The sequence below is a fragment of the Protomyctophum parallelum genome (assembly GCF_964188405.1).
Source record: "Protomyctophum parallelum genome assembly, chromosome: 7".
Classification (NCBI taxonomy): Eukaryota; Metazoa; Chordata; class Actinopteri; order Myctophiformes; family Myctophidae; genus Protomyctophum; species Protomyctophum parallelum.
Window position 1 is genome coordinate 41,456,629 of NC_139705.1, and position 22,406 is coordinate 41,479,034.

At 42.3% G+C, this 22,406-nt stretch overlaps 2 protein-coding genes across 3 annotated transcripts in view; both read left to right on the forward strand.

Moving 5' to 3' along the window:
* Window positions 1–5,700, forward strand: part of LOC310862109 (uncharacterized protein) — a gene marked incomplete at both ends in the record, with an annotated part of 30,043 nt that extends 24,343 nt beyond the window's left edge. Inside the window, 4 exons of the mRNA XM_083769845.1 lie at window positions 2,650–2,780; window positions 3,018–3,255; window positions 3,701–3,979; window positions 5,027–5,700. Of these exons, the coding sequence (XP_083625971.1) occupies window positions 2,650–2,780; window positions 3,018–3,255; window positions 3,701–3,979; window positions 5,027–5,700 (1,322 nt within the window). The remainder of the gene's footprint in view (window positions 1–2,649; window positions 2,781–3,017; window positions 3,256–3,700; window positions 3,980–5,026) is intronic.
* Window positions 5,589–14,342, forward strand: LOC310861621 (uncharacterized protein). 2 transcript variants are annotated; one of them, XM_083769143.1, is made up of 5 exons: window positions 5,589–6,284; window positions 6,526–6,690; window positions 8,377–8,469; window positions 9,026–9,151; window positions 13,425–14,342. In XM_083769143.1, exons 1-5 carry the CDS (start codon window positions 5,709–5,711, stop codon window positions 13,566–13,568), a joined length of 1,104 nt encoding a protein of 367 aa, XP_083625269.1. In that variant the 5' UTR covers window positions 5,589–5,708; the 3' UTR covers window positions 13,569–14,342. The 2 variants fall into 2 exon arrangements, with proteins under 2 accessions (XP_083625269.1, XP_083625268.1); XM_083769142.1 differs by lacking the exon at window positions 13,425–14,342 and having other exon boundaries at window positions 9,026–9,519.
* The last annotated feature ends 8,064 nt before the right edge of the window (window positions 14,343–22,406 follow it).

Below are 22,406 nucleotides of genomic sequence, written 5' to 3' on the forward strand. Positions count from 1 at the left end.
TTACTGTCCGTGCGGATCAAACGCTAGAACTCTTATTCAATCGTGCAATTTGTTTATGTTTTTTTTTTTTACATCTGTTCTAGATGATATGAAAGGTTAGTCCATGCAGTGTTGTTGCTGCAACTCTTCCTGTTCTAGTTCTATGTGAGCTGATGTTTGACCCGGCCTACCCTTTTCTTAAAGGACTAGCGCCCTATATCTTTTTATTTTTATTTTATTATTTCTTTCAACAGAATGTTGTAATTTTTTTAAATATATATTCCCCTTTAACTTTTCTTTCCTTCCCTATTTTTAAATATGGCTAATTACTTAAGGGGTAAGGCGGCGTACAAGATCGATTGCCAATTAGATGATTGACAATCGACAAAACACGTCGCATTGTGATCCGTTGTGAGCTTGTAAATTGCCTATTTTTGGCCAATGATCCCCCCACTAAATTGTCAGTGCCTTAGTTGGTATTTTGATCCCTTTCACGCCATCACACCATGTACCAGAGAGCTGAACAATGGAAGAATTAGTCACTTGGTGTTAAATGCCAAAATGCCAGATCTGTTAACGGCACAGACAGACACACAATGTTCTGCATCCTTTACCATATTGGGACAAATCCAGTCGAACGTTCAGTGATGGTTATTAAGCTGTTTCTGATTCTGTAAGTAAATAATATCGGGGCTTCAGTGGACCCTATAGATATTAGTGTTTCTCAAAATGGTGCCTGGGACATCTAGGGGTTTTAAGGCTCATTCATAGTCTGGATTTTCGGTGGTGAGGTGACCACTGCTCCACTGGAGCTGAAAAACAGAGAGAAGGGCTCTTCACCGCGGCTCATGACGTCATGTTGTAGTTCGGTGGTCACCTCACCACCGAAGATCCAGACTATGAATGAATGAGCCTTTATAAGGTGTTCCAGGAAAAATTCAGTTCAACCACTTAAAGTCTATATTCCGTTTGAAAATAGTCTTGTCCGTCTATGCCAAATATTAGTTTGGGGGTCCTAGACAAGCTATGAGAACCACTGTGATAGACTACTGTAGAATGTTGGATCGAGGTGATTGTATCAGACAATATTTAGGTTTAATGTTGATTGATGGAACACATTATCAAGAATGTTATGAGGGATACACATGGCTATTATAAAAGAACTACACCAAGCCTCTTGTGGGCTCCCTGAGACTAACCCTGTATGCTGCTATTTTCTCCTCTGTCACTGCAATATCTGTTAATAAATATCTTATTCATGTAAGAATCCTTCAAAACAATTCATGTTTTCTTCGTCTCCGTTGTATTTGTATTGTATTTGTCACTACGTTTCACCTAGGCTGGTAATCCAGCCTGATAGCGTGTCGCGGGTTCGAGTCCCGATTCCGACGACCTCTCTCCCCCTTTCCTGTCAAACTACAAAAACGAAAAGGCAAAAAGCCCCCAAAAATATCTTAAAAAAACAAATACAAATAGGTCTGCGTGCAATAACCACAATACCGCCATACTGCGGTTGTGTATGGCATACCGTGGTATCGATAACCGCAATTATTATTTGTTATTATTAATATTTATTTTATACTCTCCCGAGCCCCGAACTGAGCTCATGCTTCCTTCAATACATGAGGAGTGAGCAGGCAGCTTACTTCGCCACCGTCCTGCTTATATTAATGTAATGATTATTATTATGTATTTTTTAATTTCATTCAAAGCAACTTTTTTTGAGGTGTCGCTCAATACCACAGTCCGTCAACAGTGGCATATTACCACGATAACAAAATACCATACTGCCCCAGCCCTAAAAGTAGACTAGAGGCACCTCTTTAGGTAGTATGACAGCTTTGCGGCCCAGCCCAGAGGTTTATTGTTTATTTGCATACCTTAGCAGTAGCTACTCTTCCTGAGGTCCACTGTCCACACATACATAAATTACATTTTATGACATGAAAACATTTAAATGACAATATAAGAAAACCGTTAACTTAAAATACAACCAGATGTTAAAGAAATTATCAATCTCGAATATATGGTGTAGTAAATCATAGCATAAATATAAGTTATCATCTTAATGATGCCTCAATTTCAGGTTTACACATACAGAAACATTAACATTATGTGTTTGCCTATTCAAAAATCAGATTCCATGAGATGTCTATCTTTCTCTAACCGTGTACCCCTCTCTCTATCTCAGGTATGATTCAATGGAAAGTGTTGGGGATCAGCCCAAGCAGTTCGGCAGGTCCTGGAATGATCCCAACTCCCATCCAGCAGGCAGGAGCCCTCCCTATACCCCCAGTGGTCCAGCAAGGTAAACCTCTCTCTGTCTCTCCCTCTCCTCCCTATACCCCCAGTGGTCCAGCAAGGTAAACCTCTCTCTGTCTCTCCCTCTCTTTTCCTCTCGGCTCATAACATTATCAAAATATTTCAGCATATATTATAATGAAAACACATTTTCATTATACAAAATGCAAAGAAATTATTTTTCCACTGCTTCTTTCTTGGTGTGAACTTTACAGGGTTAAACACCCATATGCAGTGAACTAGTTAGACTAGTTACATCCTCCCAAACTCTAACCATCTGTTTGGTTTACCCCATTATTCCAAATAACTTGGGTATTTTTGTACATGTAAACATCAGATAATAATGATCATGTTACCCATCATACCCAGGTCAAGGTGGACAACAGGCCCAGATCATCAATGGCCAGGAAATATCCACATCAATAACTGGTGCCACCACCGTGGTGAGCCCTACTTCCACAGGCAACCTGACATTTGCACAGTGGATACAGCTCACACAGGTTGGATCATCAGTCCTCTCACACCGTCTCATTGTTACTAAGCAACATAACTCAATCATTTAACGAAACTACCTCTAAAAATGTGCAATATGCCAACAATACAAATGAACAGCCAAGTAATCTGTTATACTGGAGGAGATGTACAGACGAAGAGATTCGGAGCTGACCTATCCTCTTTCGACTCGCCTCTTTCCTCCTCTCCTCTCCCCTCTCTGGTTTATCTCCTCACTGACCCAGAAGTCACTAAGACTGGCGCGTGTGGGCCCCCAGCAGCGTGCGGGCCCCCAGCAGCATCTGACAGTGAAGATCCAGGATCAGGGTCAGACCACTGGCCAGCTGCAGCTCATCCCCCAGGGGGTGACTGTGATCCCCTGCACTGGACAGCGGCTTATGCAAGCCCAGTTGCCCAACTGCCAAGTCCAGCGTTTCCTGTTCACTCCTGTTGCTCCCACTGCCACGCCCACCGCAAACACAGGTATACCCATATACACGCTGTAGGTGTGTCAATGCAGCCTAAACCATTCAAAATACAAAAGATAAATACAAGGTCTTAAGCCCAAACCACACCAATGGGTGGACTTGGGTCGATGTCGGTCGACGTGCAGCAGGACATATCACACCGCTGGGACGAACGCTAAAACGGTCTCGTCCGTCTTGACCCTTTGGTGTGGTTTGGGCTTTACAGTTCATTGTCCATGACATGGTGTGGTTTGGGCTTTACAGTTCATTGTCCATGACATGGTGTGGTTTGGGCTTTACAGTTCATTGTCCATGACATGGACATAGTTTGTTATTAGCCGTGGCATTGGCCAAATATTTCTGTGTACCTTTCTACATCATGTGGCATTAACTGTGACTGGGCTAAGCAGATAGCAATGGCCGTCACCCTTATTCACATACAAATTATCTCTCTCCATTAGTTTCTACGGCTGCCGGACAGCCCCCCTCCGCCACCCGCACTAAGACCCCCGCCCAGCAGGCTGCTGCCCCAGTCCAGGTGGGGGCCACCCCGCTGGCCTCCACCGGCACCCCTCCCTCTGCCACCCCCCAGGGCCAGTTGCCTCCTCAAAATCAGCCCCACATGCCCATCCAGTCTCCTACGCCGCTGCAGGTGAAGACGCAGAGAGGGAGGACCCAGCTGCAGATCCAGCAAAGCCCACACCTCATCAGTGTCCCAGGGGCCAGGGCTCCAACAACAGGTACAGTTGGGGCAGGAGTGTTACCGTGTTTATATTCAGAAGTAGTGCTTAGCCAGTTAAATCCTCTAGACTTGTGAACTTGAGGACCCCTTTTTTGCATCTTTCTTTGCTGAAAATGTTGATAAAGTTGCATACCTTGTTCTTTGGTGTAGGTGCTGGCACAACAGACTGCTGGATGAGGCTCTCTCCCCCAGCAGATCAAACTGCAACTTCTCAGTTAAATTAACACAGAATTTCATTATGTATGGCTTTTAGTTTGATTACCTAATTAAAACTAAGATTGATTAATCAAATATCATATACATATTTAACAAATCACACCTGTGTGAGGTGAGAAGCGCTCTTATCATCATGTAAAATAGACAATGGAAATTTAATGTTTTTGTAGGACAGTTTGTGGACAGACATCAAAAGCTGGATATAGGAGGGGCTAGCTGAAACTAGCCTGGTTAACCACTCCCCCTTGAAAACATTACATTTTCAAATGTTTTCAAGGGGGAGTGGTTAACCACAGCTCTCAAAGTCACTCTTTTAGTACGTCAACATGTACACAAAGTTGATTCAGATCATGTAGATTATTGCCAGAGCATCACCAAATCCAGTGCTGTTGTGATGGAAGACTATGCAGCTATTTCATTGTTCTATACAACATTACTGTGTGTTGCATTGAATTAGTTTTTGAGGGAAGCGTAAAGACACCTTGTGATGAATGTCTGGTGTTGTAGGTGTGTTCATCAGAGCTGAGATAGATTGGTGTATGCTCCTTTTGGACAGCACAGAGCAATACGTGCTGCTCCCATTGTAGTTTTAGCAAATCCTTTTTGGCAGCACTAGACAAAACTGGTATATATGGATGTACTCAAAATGGCATTAAAAGTATTTAAAAAGTCTTAAATCTGACTTGCCTAAACCTGCACAGACCCTGAAAAAGACAGATCAAGGTATTCAGGGTACATTAAATGTACATTCAGAAAAAATGTAGAACGTTTTCTTTGTCCTCTGTTCTGATCTAGCCTTGTTAACGCATTGTCTTTTCCTCATTCACAGGGCGTGGTGAAATGGCTCCTCCAGTGAGGCGCAGCATCTTTCTATCAATCCTTCTAGGAGAACACACCATTTACAAATTGGTCCTCCCAGATGGGATGCCAGAGTCTGTCAGTGAACTTGCACATCATATAAAGACTGAGTATAGTCTACAAGGTGACATCACGCTTCAATTAATGGATCCTAAGATTGAGGAAAGATTCACTGACTTGCTCTCGATATCAGATGTCCAGGACAGAAGTTCCATTAAGGTCCTCTGTAATTCAGCAGCTCCTCCAGTGAGGCTCAGAATGGTTCGATCTGCAGACCGGAGTTTCAGATGGAACCTCCCAGAGCGGCCAGAATCTGTCGGTAAACTTGCAGAGGAAATAATGGAACGTTATGAAATAGAAGGACACATCAGGCTTCGAATTAAGCATCACAATGAGAAAGAATTCACCAACTTGCTCTCGATATCAGATGTCCAGGACCTTAGTACCATCAGGGTCATCTATAGTACACGTGCACCTTTTCAGCCAGGTGGCTCCGTGGACCCTCTGTTCCTGCCACCTCCGCATTCCGTTTGTCTGGTGTTACAGGCATATTGTCTGCCCACGTCTGCCCATATTGTCGGCCCTGGTGCAATGGATGGCCCGCTGTCTTCCAAGTGCCCCAGTTCTCTTATGCGGCTCGGTTAGAGCTGAACATGGCCAATGCTGCTTTCAAACAAAACGGAACTTTGTTGATTCCTAGTTCTCGACTTCAAAGTGAAATTCTTGCTGAATTAGTTAAAAAGATCATCCAGCACAAAGTGCACCTCGTTGATAATGAGATTGAGGATGTAGCAAAGGCTCTTGTTTCAACACATCCATGTTTGAAAGAGAGTGCTTCAGCCACTGGATATGGAATATGGGAGACACGTTTGAAGAATAAACTCCTTAACTACCGAAATAAGCTCAGGCAGCTTGGATGCCCAGAACTTAAAGTGAATGCCCAAAAACGCAAACCTGATGGCAAAAAATGCAGTCCTTTTTTTGGTGTGAAGAGGCCCAAAAAAGCTGAAGTGTCTTTTTGTCCCGACTATCGACCTGGAGAAACGGCACAGACCCTAGAGAAGATCAGAGTGGACCTCCTCTCAGAAGTAAAGAAAAGAAACAATGATGAAAACATGATGATGATGATGGACAAGACCTTTGCGCACAGAAGGCAAGAGGTAGTTCGAGAGGCACCCACGATAGACGATTTCCAAATGAGGTGGCCGGCTCTCTTCCATGTTCATGAGGTAGGTGAATGGATGTGTGATGAACATCCTCTACATTTATTGGAATATGTAGTGTACAGTGAATAATTACAGACTGCACTATACGCGGAAGGCCAGCGACCTTTGTTTGCGCTCTTGCAAACAGTGGCATTTCTTTGCAAGAAGCTATAGATAAACACACATGCATTTAAAACTAAAGTCTTGAAATGACAAAACATGTCAGTGACATAAGCCTTGTGTATCTTTGTTTATTTATTTGTAGTTGAATGCAGAGTTCAAAAGAATCACAACAATCGACTTGCAGTCAAAGTTCTTCTCAGAGCTGGACGCTCAGAGCTGGACACTTGCAAACCTGATGACAGTGTATGGCAAGAAAGGTGGAGCTCAAGGGAGAATGATCAACAGCATCATGGTGCCTATGAGCAAGGTATGGATAGCCTATTATTATAATATATATTATCAGGGACAAAATAATACATCACTTTGATTTGACTTCGGTATCCAATGTTCCCCCTAACGTGCACGCATGCGCACAGCTCAGGAACGTCCCGCACATACAGTTGGGGGCCACCGATATTGTCTCAAATCCTTTAGATGCTCTTTTTGTTGTACACAATTGTGTAGCGCACAGTCATGATTTAACAACACAGAGATAGATTTGTGTATTGAATTTCGTTGGGCTGCCAGGTGGTTTGGTTCTGTTGCGTTACTTTGTCTTTGTCTAACTACCCCGGCCGCTTTGCATCATCATTATACACACACACACACACACACACACACACACACACACACACACACACACACACAGTCACACACCTCGTCCTCCCCCTCCTCTGCATGCACACAGACTCACAGAGTTAACAGAAGGAGCCGATGCAACTGCAAAAATCACTCACACGTTCAACAAAGGTTTTTTATCGCGACGAGTGGACAATTATGAAAATGTGGGCCCTACGTACCTCAACATGTACATATTGAGGTTCCAAACGCTTTAGCTCCAAGATGAGTTTACGTTCCGTGATATCACTGTACTACAGGTCGAAATGGGGTCTAGCTGGGTCGAGCCCGTCCAAAAAAAGTGGATTAAAGCCTTTTCATAGTATTGATTCCAAAAGGTAAACATATCAGAACCCGAGATACAGATAAACTTAAGGCCGGCACATAAGAATCTAAGTCTGGGCCAGCACCATGTGTTCCCAATGCAATCTTACGGAAGCATTACTGTGCATGCTTTTTATTTAAAGCCTGATTTAAGCAGTTGTTTTACCTCCCAGATTAAAGATGCGCGCATGCATGCACACACACACACACACACACACACACACACACACACACACACACACACGCAATGTTATCAGTTTCACCCTATATAATTATTATACTTGGATACTGTATCAAAAATGTATTTTCCTCGGGACGCTGTGGGTGCTGGCGGCGTGTTTCCTCCTCCGCGTCATCAGTGCCCATACCCGAAGGTGGGGTTGGCGAAAGGGCCTTTCTGTGTGGAGTTTGCATGTTCTCCCCGTGTCCCCTAGGATAGGTACCCTCACAAAAAACATGCAGTAATCCTGGTCACTAAACTGCCTCCCCCTGGCCAGCCGGGGCGCCTGATGGAGGGATAAGGAACTGGTTGGAATAACGTGTTCCTTCCACGCGCTACATCCAACCAGGGAAACTCCCCCCTGTCAGGTGTAAAGGAACAACTTGGACACTCAGGCATGAAGGAAGCATGAGTTCAAGTCCGTTGCTCTCCCCTTGTCCCCCATATATGGGGACTAGGTTGGTGGAGGGTGTGTAGAGCCCAGGATCACATTAGATGATTGACACAGGGGTGAAAAATGGGTTACAAAATCGTGGGATAAAAAATATATTTAAAAAAAAAAGAACATTTTATTTTCCATACTCTAAAAGAATCAGTTTGAACTGTTTTTTAAATTGTAATATATTTTTTACAATTTCATCAATGGCATCACTAACAAATATGCACGTGTGTGTGTGTGTGTGTGTGTGTGTGTGTGTGTGTGTGTGTGTGTGTGTGTGTGTGTGTGTGTGTGTGTGTGTGTGTGTGTGTGTGTGTGTGTGTGTGTGTGTGTGTGTGTGTGTGTGTACTCAGACTGGCAACATTGATGTCAGAAGAGAATGTGTGCTCAGAGCTCTGTGTGCCTACATGAAAGAAGATCCAGACAAGTTGGTGAGGGAGTACATGGTATGTTAATGCACGTTTATTCATTATTAGTACACGGTATGTTAACGCACCTTTATTCCTCCAGGTTCCCAATCACATGAACTTACATTTGAAACATACCTACTCGCCTGCAGCAGTCTGTGTAAGGAGTTAGCATCTCGTTACCTCTGTGTACACTCCTGACAGTATAAAGATGTGTTTGACATGTGTGTAAGGGGTTCTGGGGGAAGCTCTGGAGGGAGACACTAGTCTCTCTCTGGTGTGATGGAAATTAAGATGATTCCTGAGTCGGCATTGCCGTCCTGCTTCTTCCTGATCTACATCAAAACATCAAGAATTCTATAACAAAATACTCACAATGTGCGTCGCATCGTGAACTTGTGGATCTTTATTTATAGGTAAGTTGACCCTAACCGGCTTAGTTGTTGAAGTAGCTGCTCACCATGGCTCAGTGAAAACAACTTCATATCATGATAGCTGTTTTACAGCAATACTGTAAAAATGGCACATGCTATAAGAAATATGTACCGTATGTATTGCACATCAATGAAAAGTCTGTCTTTGTGTGTTGACGCAGGACGTGGATGTTGAAAGCAGTCGAGCGGCCATGGCAGACACGGCGTGTGGAATCTTTGTCATTCGAAACAAAGGTGCAGCGACGCCATACGACGCACCTGTGGATGTTGGCATCATTCTGGACGGGGTGAGAGTGTTGAACGGGTTGGGAAGTGTGCCTTTTGCGGTGACAATGTTGCTTGCTCTTCTGTATGCTCTGAACCGGAGCTACCCTCCAGAGCTCAAGTACACCTTCGAAGCTCTGCAAGAGGTCATCATGGAACTCCATAGAGGCAGACTGTCCTTCAGAGTACAAAGTCTCAAAACATTGCTTTATACCATTAGGCACAATAACACATGCTGTGCAGCCACCCTCTAGACTAGAGCCCACATTCAGAGACAGAGAGCAAGAGAGAGACATCTCTGCCAAATCTGTGACAGTGGTGCTGCATAATCTGACTGATTATTAATTACAAGCTACCCTACTTGTTTGCCACTGAAAAAGCAACATTACCAAACTCCTGAGGAAATGTACAATTTACAATTTAGGCATTTAGCAGACGCTCTTAATCCAGAGTGACTTACATTTAAGCAAGAACAAAAGCATGGGAATACATCACATAAAAGCATTTATCATGAAACATGCGTAAGCTAAGAAAGTAACAGTGGAATATCTATATAATGAAACTATACATACACTATACATATAAACTATACATATTTACTACTATGCTATACATATGTACTATGGCGTGCTATGACTATATACAATACAATACAATTATAGTGCTGTCTACATAACATGCTATAAGTCTGTGTCAAATGCTATCTAAGCCAACAGAAATGCTATCTAAGGGGTTAGGGTAAGTGCTATGGGCCATGATGGAGTCTGAAAAGGTGGGTTTTCAGGCTACGGCGGAAGATTGGGAGTGATGCTGCAGTTCTGACTGCAATGGGAAGTGCATTCCACAGTTTTGGAGCCAGAAGGGAGAAGAGTTTGGGACGTGTGGAGCGTTGTCCCGGCGTTTTAGTGAGGGGACTTCCAGTTTCCCTGCGTTGGCTGATCTGAGTGCATGTAAGAGTGAATGTATAATTGTAAATTGTAGGAAAAGGACTTGAGCCCAACACTTGTCCTAGTGATGGCTTCATTGAACTAGCTATAATGCTCAAAGAGTCACTCAACGACTAGCCTCGATACCCAGGCTTTCATTTCGTCTGCGCGAAAGATGAAAGCCTGGAAAAAGCCGTGGGCTGAACCAGTCTAAAAGTGGGAGTCAACCCTTCCGGGTGGGCGTCGCTCTAAATGATGTGACGTGGCGCTGCACTAGGGGGGAGAGGAGGGGCCGGGGGTGACGGACAGATCGATGAGATCCAATCAGGGTGCGCGCATTTCTGAGGCGCGACCCGCCCCTCTAGACCAGAAATGTCTCTGTTTACGTCAGGCTACTCAACGACTCCTTTGATTTATATCCTAAAAATGAAAGTGTTTGAGACTTGTCCACTGCTGGTACAAACAAGCCACAGTATAATGAGAATCCATGTTGATCTCACATGTGATGTCATCTACATCAGAAGTGTGGCCCAATCTCTGGCCTCTATTGAGGTCTTGTATAAAAGTTCTAAATAGTAAAAAGAAAAAAACAAAACACACACATTTGTTGGGAGTTTCTTCCTTGGCGTACATGCACAGGAGAGTTTGCATTTAATCAATTAGGCCACTGGTTCTCAATGTCGGGTTCAGGAACTACTACCAAATGCACACTTAGCTGAGAGTTAAAATAACACTGAGGATTTTACAGTGCAGACTGGGGTCCCAGAGATAAGACAACATGTTTGATAATGTATATCAAACTGGTGGTCCTTGAAATTAAAAAGGTTGAGAACCAGTGCATTATTCCCTGTGTCCAATATAAAATCTACAGTGTTAATGTACAGTAACTCGATCTAGAGAGTCGGGGTCCATTTGGTTCCATCCTTTAACTGTCAGAGTTACAGACTCTTAACTTTACAAGGACCTTTCCAGACTGCTCTCCCCTGTTAAAAAAAGTATGGACATGCTTTGTTTTTAACTTGTGCGTTTCTGTGAGTTCGCCAGCACATGGAAACTACTGATTGCTGTTGGTAAGAACTAAGAAACCTTATCTCCATATTTTGTTCACGAAGAAATATCAAAAGTAGCAGATCTGAATGCTCGAAACACGGCGCAACCCATTTTGAGATTGTAGCTTTGCTACTTTTGAATTTGAAAACTGAAAAGTAACACTTTTGGATGTGTGGTTTCCATCTGACACAGTATGATGATTTTGTTCATCAGAAACTGTTGCACTGTTACAGTGCTATAGGTTCAAGCTCAATGAGAGAAAAGAGAAAATGAAGGTGCTGGTGTACTTTTGCACACATACTTGTCACATGGGAGTGCCAGCTCATCACAATCCATGTGCACTCCTAGATATTTATAAGAGGTGACCTCCGAGACGTTCCAAGGCCAGTGAGTCGATGTATTTCCTCCAACTGCGCCTTGGTCTGCCCCGGGGTCTCCTCCCAGTGGGACATGCGTCGAGGACCTCCCTAGGGAGACGCCCGAGAGGCATCCTAACCAGATGCCCGTGCAGCCCGAACCACCTCAGCTGACTCCTTTCCAGGCGAAGGAGCAGCGGTTCTACTCCGAGTCTCTCTCGTGTGACTGAACTTCTTACCCTATCTCTAAGGGAGATTTGTTAGATTTTTGTTTGATTTGTTTGTTTGATTTCATGACCATGTATAGGCTACTGTTTTTGTTTATCTGTTTCAATTGAGAAACTATTTTTCATTGTTGTATTTGCTGCCAATGTAAAATATTGTATTGTTATACTATTTGAAAAATACAATTTTATTGCAACATTTGTCTATTGTCATGTCTCCACAGTCACCAGCTAAACAGGATGTGTCTGTACAGCTTTGACCTCATAGATATAGAAACGTAGACTCCTCGTTGGCCGCTGCAGTTCATGGAGCAACCTGTATCCGTTGCAGTCTTTCGTCTTATGGCAAATATTTAAATTTACAATTTAGGCATTTAGCAGACGCTCTTGATCCAGAGCATTTAGCAGACGCTCTTGATCCAGAGCATTTAGCAGACGCTCTTGATCCAGAGCATTTAGCAGACGCTCTTGATCCAGAGCATTTAGCAGACACTCTTGATCCAGAGCATTTAGCAGACACTCTTGATCCAGAGCGACTTACATTCTGTTCTTCTTCTGCTTCTGTTCTTAGCAAGAACAGAAGCATGGCAATACATCACATAGGCCTACATAAAAAGTAGTTATCATGGAACATGCGTAAGCTAAGAAATTAGAACGTAACAGTGGAATATCTATATAATTAAACTATACATAATACTATACATGTATACTATAAAGTGCTACGACTACATAAAATTCAATTCTAGTGCTGTCTATGTAACATGCTATAAGTCTGTATAAAATGCTATTTAGTCTACATAAAGTGCTATCTAAGGGGCTAGGGCAAGTGTTATGAGCTACCATACTTTCTGTTAATAAGTTATGTGCAGGTGATCAGTGGTTCTCAACCTGTGGGTCTACAGATGACAGTTAAGTGACAATGTAAGGGAAATAATTGCATTGTGACACTTTTCTGAGGTTGTAGATTGGCTATTTGGCTATTGTTGAATGTTTGGTGTGTTTTAGCTATAGTACAATACTTATTTTTTTATTATTGGTATTGTTATTCTAGTAATTTCTTTAAGTTATTTGTCATATCTGACCTGTGCAATATTTGTTTGAGAAGCCTAAAAAACCTTTTATGGGGTGGCAGTGTGGCCCAGGTAGAGCGACTGCTTTGGAACCGGAAGGTTCCCAGTTCGATCCCAGAGTTACTGTCCAAGTCCTTGAGCAAGACACTCACTGAACCCCTAATTGCTCCCGATGAGCAGGTTGGTGCCTTGCATGGTTTCCTCCGCCATCAGCATATGAATGTGTGTGTGAAGCAGGGGATAAACATACTGTTAAATAGAAAGTCTGCGCATAGCATTGACATTTATTACATTCTTCTTTTCACCATTTGTACTAATGGTGAACTTGCTCAATGAGGCCTTTCCCAAGTACACAGAAACATAATGAGCTCCTACGCTAAAAGCACAACAGCCATTTTCAACTTTATCTTATAATAAAGTTTAATGCAGGAAAGGTCCCTTCACATAAATTGACACTACAGTACATTGTGGGTTATTTATTCTAAAGCAGAATCATTTGGCGGTTGTATGAAAACGTGGAACTAACCCAATTGTTCCAGTATTATATCATGTGTCATACCAATATATTTCATGGCTTAATGACATTCCTTAACAATATTTACATTGTGGTATAATAATAATCTGTAGTAAAGGCTGTTTATCCAATAAGTGCAATGGTTCTGCAATTCAGGCAGAGGGCAGTGTGTGTACAGAGTTTACACAAAGTACTACACAAGTTCATTCATCAACACCTGTCTGCAACGAAACCCAGATCCGCTGGCCTAACCATCAACAACAAAGAGCTGTGGCAACACACCAACCAAAAACCTGCTGAGGAAGAGTTCCTCAAAAGGCGTTGGAGATGGATAGGCCATATACTCTCCGTAAACCAGCCTCAAACACCACAAGGCAGTCCCCCAAGGGAAAAGAAAGAGAGGTCGGCCACGAAACACCTGGTGCAGAGACCTGGAGGCAGATGCAAAGAATATGGGCCAAACTTGGGGACAGCTGGAAGTGTTGGCTCAGGATCGAGATGCCTGGAGAACTCTTGTCGACTTCCTAAGCCCCAGAAGGGGTATAGTAAGTTAATTTCATAATTATACCTTATGCCAAAACACTGATCAAGCATTATCTCCTGTCACAGATCAGTGTATGGAGTCTGGACCATTACAATTCAGGCAATGCTTCATTCAGTCCACATGGAATCATCACATACTGTAATACACAGCTGGTCTTTGAGTCAGTTCTCTTTTGTAGCTGTGTCCATAAAAAGTGTTTTTTGAGTTGCCACTTCTGCCTTTAGTCAGGGAATTAAACAAATAAATCTTAGAATAAATTCCTTACCAATTCGTGTCCAATGTGTTTGCAAAGGTGTCGATCTAGTAACAGATCTCACAAAGACTGAAATTCAGTGTCCCTGCCTAGGGGAATCTGTGACAGCTGCTGAAAGATGGGGTACTCTTAAAGGTATATTCAGTCAGTTCACTTAATTCAAATATCACTTCTTTTTTTGTTTTGTTGTGATAATCCTCCCTACTATAGAGTGTGCTGACCATATAAGGAGTAACTCCCTATCCCCAGTTAACCCCTGGGTTTTCCAAATCACCCAAATCACTTAACTTTTTGCAACAGGCAAACATTTCAATTTGTAATTCTGAATGTAGCATGTGATGGATCAAACTTGAGGTTTTTCATGATTCTGAATCAATAATCATTTGATGCAAGCATTTGTTTTGCACGAAAAACACTCCTTGGTCTAAAAATGTCCATAGCGGAAAAGCCACGGAAAGCTATTTTGATTAAAGACTTTGAATCATTACCACAACGTTGAGAAGTCCATGTTTAGCATTGCTTCAGCTGAGCTAATGATGCAGATGACCAGACGTTGAGCTCAGCAGCGGTTGCTATGTTCGAACTTTGAACACAGGCATTAATAAAGGCTTGTTGTGAGCTCTGTGGACACGATATCCACCAAACGCTCTCTGTGGACACAGCCCCTTACAGTGGTTACAAAACAAAATAGTAAACAAGCTCTTGACTGAGATTCAGTTTGTTCATTGTTTGTGTCTTTTTTAAATTCACCTTTCCCTGTTATGTGTCTCACACAAATATAATCTGTACGGAGCTGACATACTGCTCAGCTCACCTCACTGCTCTGAACCAAGAGAGCAGAGTTCTGGACCAGAGATGAGTTCTGAGTCTGACAGGAGGGTCCAGCAGGATACTGCCTCTACTGGGACGAGATGGAACTCTGAGCTGGGTCGGACAAGGAGCTTTGGGACAAGAGAGGCTGATTATATCCGTGACCGGGGAGAGCAAATACTGGGAGAGTTGGAGCCAACGTGTAGGGTGAAGATGGGATGCTTATTAGACCTCCACTGCAGGGGTAACGTTGATGGTATCTGTGGAAGAAAGACTTGTTGAATGTTTGAGTGGTCTGCATAGTTTGTTTGATTGAAGTATTTATTAACAGTATGTAGAATAGGTCAACCACAACTCGATACAAAAACTGTTAACTGTGGACGACACCATAAAGCATTACACTTGGTTTCACTTGTTCTCATTTGAGCAGAGTGCAACTATCGATTATCTTCTCAGCGATTATTGTAGGCCTTTTAGTTAGGCTACTTTTTGGATTATTAAACTGATCGAGAATAGTCTGTTTTTATTTATTTAACTAACACGAAAAATTCTAATAGATCAACTAAATAAATGATTCCGATTAACCACTTCCAAGTTTATAACTTGTCATGTGGCACAAACATAGCCAATCTATGAGCTTACAACTATCATGCTATTTTGGGTCTTTTTTAAATCAAAGTATTATTTAATCAAACTTGCTAATTGATTAAATTGATTACTTTGATTAACTGTTGCACCCCTAGATGTGTTCAAGTGAGGTGAGATCTCACCTGCAGATAGTTTTGCAGATGTCACCCAGCTCCAGGTCATGGTCATCCCACAGGGATGTGTTGTTGTTGTTGTTGTTGTTCCTGCCTTTATTACTGCAGCGGGACGCGCTCTGCTGCTGCTGTTGCTCCACCCTCTCCTCCCTCTGCTGAAAACCGGCCTCCCTGGTGCCAGAAAACACCATTAGAAAATATGCATCACGGTATCGGTTCACATATTGAACAAAACATTGAACAAAACTAACTTTTTCTCAGTGGGATTAGCTGGACATGTTAAATGAACACTGAGGATCATGTTACAGTGTAGATTGGAGTACCAGTCATGTGGTCAGATTACTTTTTGACCACATGACCAAATCCTAATGCATATCAAACTGCGGCTCCTTGAGATGAAAAAGGCTGCTCTAACCCTAAAGGTCAATTTATGCATCACACAACCTAAGGTTTAGATAGCATGTTATTTAGAATGATTCTAGGTTAATTGTTTACTTGGTATCCTCTAGTTTCTATAGTTTCAATGTACAGATTATTCGTATTGATAGTACAGGTGTATAGTTTGGACTGCAGGCTAGGTTCTAGGTAGTTTACTAAGGCGCTACACTAGCCTGGCTCCAGCCCTGCATCGCTAGCCACATCCATTAAATGTTCTGTGAAACGAAATGAAAATTCAGACTGTGTTAGACTAACACTAGGTCTATACACTATCTCTCTGCAAGATCTGCATTTGATGTATGTTTAGTTGCTTACGTTTCTTATTGTAAGTCGCTCTGGATAATAAGCGTCTGCTAAATGCCTAAATTGTAAACTGAATTATGGTCTTGTGCATCTCAAGCTGATCTTCAAGCTCCCAAAATGTCACGATGCAAAGCGAGCTTGTGAACTGGAGGTTACTTACTCCAAACCAATTAGCATAGGAGGCATTAAGTATGTTTCACCAGTTTCAATTGAAACGGGCCTCCACCCTCAGGGGGGCCTCAACAAAATAATGATGTCATAGGTATGTGGGGGCCTCATATTTGGTCTTGAAACGGGCCTCCAGATTCCTAAGGCCGCCCCTGAGAACACGCAAACACACCAAGCTGGCCATAGGGGGCGCTAGCTCCCCTCAAAGAGCCAGAATGCAAAATGCTTGTCATTCAGCCTCACTTTGAGTTGCTCAGTGGACTGTCTCTCACACAGTGATATGGAGAAAAATATCACACCGCGTGACGTGAGCGGCACTGTTATCACCATACATCACATTCCGTGCTCAGCCAGTCAGCTTGAGCACATTCCGCGCATGCGCGAACAAACGCGCACGCGCATGTGCGAACGCGCATGAGCGAACACACACACACACACACACACAGCCTCAAAATACAACACAGCTCAGTGTTAGGGAACGCTGTAGCAATTTACAATTTAGGCATTTAGCAGACGCTCTTAATCCAGAGTGACTTACATTAAGCAAGAACAAAAAAGCATGGGGATACATCACATAAAAAGCATTTATCATGACATGACAACATGCGTAAGCTAAGAACGTAACAGTGGAATATCTATATAATGAAACTATATTATAAACTATACATATATACTATACTATGCTATACGTGTGGAAGACCCATATATCCATAGACCCATAGATCCATATACCCCAAGGTAGCCGCAATGAAGTAATAAATATAGCAATAGAGTTCAAAGGTTGCACTAATTGGCGTCGTTAAGGCGTGCATGGCAACAGTTTGTGTCTCGTGTGATTTCACACCAGAAGATATAAGATGATGCACCGTGTTGAAAATGACTGTAGACGTCGAGAGAGAGAAGAGAAAGACAGACAGACAGGCAGGCAGGCAGACAGACAGACAGACAGACAGACAGAGTGATGTTGTCTTGGACCGTCTCCAAGCAGGAGGACCAAAGCGAGTCCAACATGCTGCTGTAGCAGTGAGGAACAAACTGTATTCCTTTGGAGGATACGGTGATGGAATGACCTGCAACAACATGGAACAGATGGAGGTCCATGTCTTCAACACAGTGTCTTTATGCTGGAAGAAGTTACCTCCAGTGGAACCAGGAAGAGGAGACGGTCACCTTGAGGTTCCATCCATTCGCTACATCCACACAGCTGTGTTGGTTGAAGATACAGTCTACATCTGGGGAGGGCAGCCTTACTGCAATGTGCTTTATGCATTTGATGTTGACTCCCACAGATGGTTCCAACCCAGGGTTTCTGGGACTGTTCCAGAGGAGAGGTGCTACCACTCAGCCTGTGTGTTGGAGAAGGTCATGTTTATCCATGGAGGAGACACCAAGCTGACTGGATGGACTAATGACATGTACAAGTTGGACACCAGCACAATGGTCTGGACTTTAATTAACACCAGAGGAACTCCACCTCCTGATTCATTAGCTCACTCTGCCACCATCATTGGTACCAAGATGTTTGTATTCGGGGGCTGGAGGTCCCAGGGGGCTACAACACCATCAGAGTGTTTGACACAGAGACCAACGTCTGGCTGGACACACCTTCTGCACAACTTCTACCAGAAGGACGCTGGTGTCATTCAGCATTTACCTACAATGGAGAGCTGTACATATTTGGAGGCTGGAACGGTAACCAGACCTTCAATGATGTGTGGAAATTCAGTCCAGAGACCTTATCCTGGAAGAAGGTTGAGCCCAAGGGGAAAGGACCATGTCCAATGAATAGTATGTGCTGTTGCATTGTGGGAGATCATATCATCCTCTTTGGAGGAATAAAAGGAGATCACACTATCTCTGATGAGCTGTTCATCTTAGACTTGAGTCCTTGTCTTAAGACGTTATGTAAGCTAGAAGGTATTCAGTACGCTCTGGACCAATCAGAACTCCCACACGATATCATGTGGGAACTGGCAGCCATGGCAACCAACGACAACAGACGACAACAACAATAACAACCGAGACCACATTCCAGACGAAGGAACAGCAGAAAGATCAAGAAATGATAGATCAACATCTCATCCCACCTGATGGTGAGCCACCTCTCAGCATCACTTACTGAGATTCAAACCTCAGGAGACTCCTTCTCTCCAGACAGGCTCTCCAACCATTCAGCTAGGCATCAAACAATGACAATTGCTCCGTCCAACACAATGCGGTGGAAACACAAACCTGTGTCTGTATGTTCCAAACTGAACACGGTGGAACTCTCTTTATTGTATATTTATTTTTATGATCTTTTTTTATTTAAAGGACCAAGCAGTCCTGAAAGGACTTGGTCCTTTATTGTTATTGTTAGGTTTTTTTCCATCTCCTTTTGCCAAAAAAATTATAATCGCGAAACTCGGCCTACAGAAAAAACAAAAACCTTAAAGACTATCTTGTACACAGCAAGCTAAAAGGAATCAACACACCAGCACGCCAGAGACCAGAATACTTCCAACCAATAGTTAAAAATAGAACTACAAAATGCATGTTGTAGATTAAACAACAGATAACAGCCAGCACCAGCAACTGTGTTTATTTAATCACAAAAATGTGGCTTACAATATGTCGGAGAAACGAGTAAAACAATAGCTACAAGGCTGAGACAACACAAATACAATATTAACAATGCAAAAAAGAGAACTAAAAGGATTGTTCAACATTACATGGCATTGAAGCTCTAAAAGTATCTGGACTTCAACACAATCCCAACTGGACAGTAGGACAAAGACGTTTTAATGAAAAACAGTGGATCAATAACCTCAACACGGATTTTCCTGGAGGTTTAAACATGCCAAAATATTAGACAAGTTGTTTTGATTTTGTACCAAAACTCCACAGCCATATACATGCTAAACACAGCCAACAATCAATGGAAATCAGACTTTGAATATAGGGGACAAATTAGCATATTCCACACCAAGCCAACCTGGGACACTTGCTCTCTCCCAAAATGTTAATGTTAAGTTAGTAAAGTTACACCTATTCTATGTAAATAACATGGTAAAATGTGCAGCATTGGGAGGTAAAGGGGAGACACTTTAATTGTGAAGGGACGACAGGATGAGGAAAGGTGTTGTTGCTAATTGTCGAGAGTAATGGCTGCGTGTGATATTGAACAGTCAAACTATTCGTATCAATATACGGCTGTATCAACAAAATAATGATGTCATAGGTATATGGGGGCCTCATATTTGGTCTTGAAACGGGCCTCCAGATTCCTAAGGCCGCCCCTGCCAATTAGAGTAGAGAGTACGCAGCATTTTATGAAGCGTCAGCAACCATAATTTTTTGTAGTTTTCACGTCACTTTCACCGTGCATCACTTTCACCGTGCACATCTCTCTGTTCTTCCAAATGGCGTGACTGTCACTGACCTCTCCTGATGTCTCTTTTTTCCACGGTTGAGACAGTCCACCACGCAGCATGTGATGAAGGCCATGGCCATGAGCAGGATGATGGCAGAGCTCACAATGGATGCCACCACAGCCACATGGAAACCATAGTTATCATGACTGGATAGTGCTGGAGAGAGTGTGAGAGACGGGTAAAGAGAGAGAGAGAGAGACAAGCAAGAGAAGAGAGACAGAAAGACAGCGACAAAGAGACATTCGGAGAGAGCGACAAAGAGAGAGTGCAAGAGATTAAGACAGATTAAAACTGTTTTGGGTACTGAAATATAATAAGACGACACTCACTTAAAAACAAATCAGACCAGTCTGAAGCGAGTGGTGCAACAGCACCCCCTATTGGTACTCTAAACAGTAACATATAGTCCCATAGGGACAAAGCTGTTCTTTGGAGTGGTTGCACCCACTCAAAAAGACAATAGCTTCTAAATTAGATCTCTCTTCAATCATTAGCATTATTATTTGCCTTTAATGACATCTTTTGTCAAACGGTAAATGGGTTTCGTTCTAAATGCATTCCATTTAAAATGAGGACATGAACTCTTGCGAGTCAGTACACATCTACATGATTGACCACAAGTTTCTATATATGAATACATATTTTCAAAATAATGGGAACTTCAATCTTCTTGTAAATTAATTCTGCATGTTCATCTAATTTGCCCCATGCACTTGACTTTGGTAATAAAGAATGTTGAAGACGGTGTCACGGCTTGAGAGCATTGTTCTAATGTGCACATTGAAGATTATGATTATTTTTTAAATAAGTACACAAATTTAAATTACAGTAGTGCTCAAAATGTGATGATTAAAAGTACTAAAGTATTGGCTTCAAAATAGACAGTACAGTACCAAAGTAAAAGCACCTCAGAATTGTACTTTAAGTACATTACTTATTTAGGTTCAAGGTGCACTTTATTTGTCATTTCACATGTTTGCACATATAAAATGAAAATCATACTCCTATCAGTAAACCTATCAGTAAAAGAAGAATAAGCATACAATCCTAAAGTGCAGTGCATTAAAACTGAGCAGCATATTAAGACATAAAAAGTTACTTTCCACCACTGTTTCTACTTACGTTTACAGTAAGTCTCCCCCTTCCACTGGGTGACGTTGGGGCCCATGATGACACACTCCATGTGCCCTCCCATCAGCCTGTGTCTGGCCGGGCACTGGAGTGAGATCACTGTACCCACACCGGTGCCATCGCCCCGGACGATCCTCTGGATGCCCAGGGCTGGCAGAGGCACCGGCGTGCACTGAGCTGCAGACCCACCTAAAAGACAGGATGGATGAATTGGTGACTAAGGGCCGATTCATACTCCTATTTTACCGCTGTTTCGGCGCTGAAGTGCCGAAATGATTTCGGCTCGTCAGAAATTTTCAGTAGCACCGAAGAGCCGACTTTACGACGGTACCCTACCCGTCCCCCCGAACCTCAAATGACGTCACATTGTAGGCTCTACAGAGCCGGACCGACTTTTATTCGGCTCTAAAATAGGAGTATGAATCGGCCCTAAGCCTATCAAAATGATTACATAATTGCCTAATCACAATTAATTGAGATGATCTCAATTATTATCATAATGTAGAAAAATATTCATACATGTTTAAAAAAAGATATAGGCCTATGTGGAAATAGCACAATACAACACGTGATCTTGTAGATCGGCCATTTCCACTATTTCTAAACTAAAACTAACTATTTCCTATTTTGGCCATTATACTGTACTATTTATTTTGATTAATGGTATCGGTCATTGTCAGTCATTTCTTTATAAGTTATTTGTCATCTGGCCCGTGCAATGTTTGTTTTATAAAGCCTAATGACAAACAGAAAATGTTACATTTATCTTCCAATGTTCAATGGAAAAACAAAATTAAATCGTTGATCGCAAATATTTGTATGACAATTAATTGTCAAGTAATGACATAATCGTGACAGCCCTAATGTGAATTGGTGGCTGATATTCAGTTTATCTCAGTAGACAGACAGGCAGGCAGACAGACAGCACAACATGTTTAAAATGTGTCAATTGAAAAGGTGTAGAAGCTACTTCCAATGAAATACTGTAGATTGATATGGCCATACTGCATTTGTACTTACTTACTTAACTATATCTATCAAAAGGACAGAAAGCAAGCTGTGGTCATTTGAGTGCAAATGTGTGTGTATTGTGGACCATTTCTATTTTTTCTTATTATTTTATTTTCTGCATGTCTTTATAGTTTTTAGTTTTACAAAAATAAAAAAATAAAAGAAAGCTTGATGCAAGTATGGTGGTGGTGCCCCACTTTGTATCTTGACCACTTTATACACAGTTAGCTATACACATAGGCAATGTTCAATAGCATTGATTTATTTTATTTTATAAATAAATGCTATTACGTCTGTGTGTTGGTT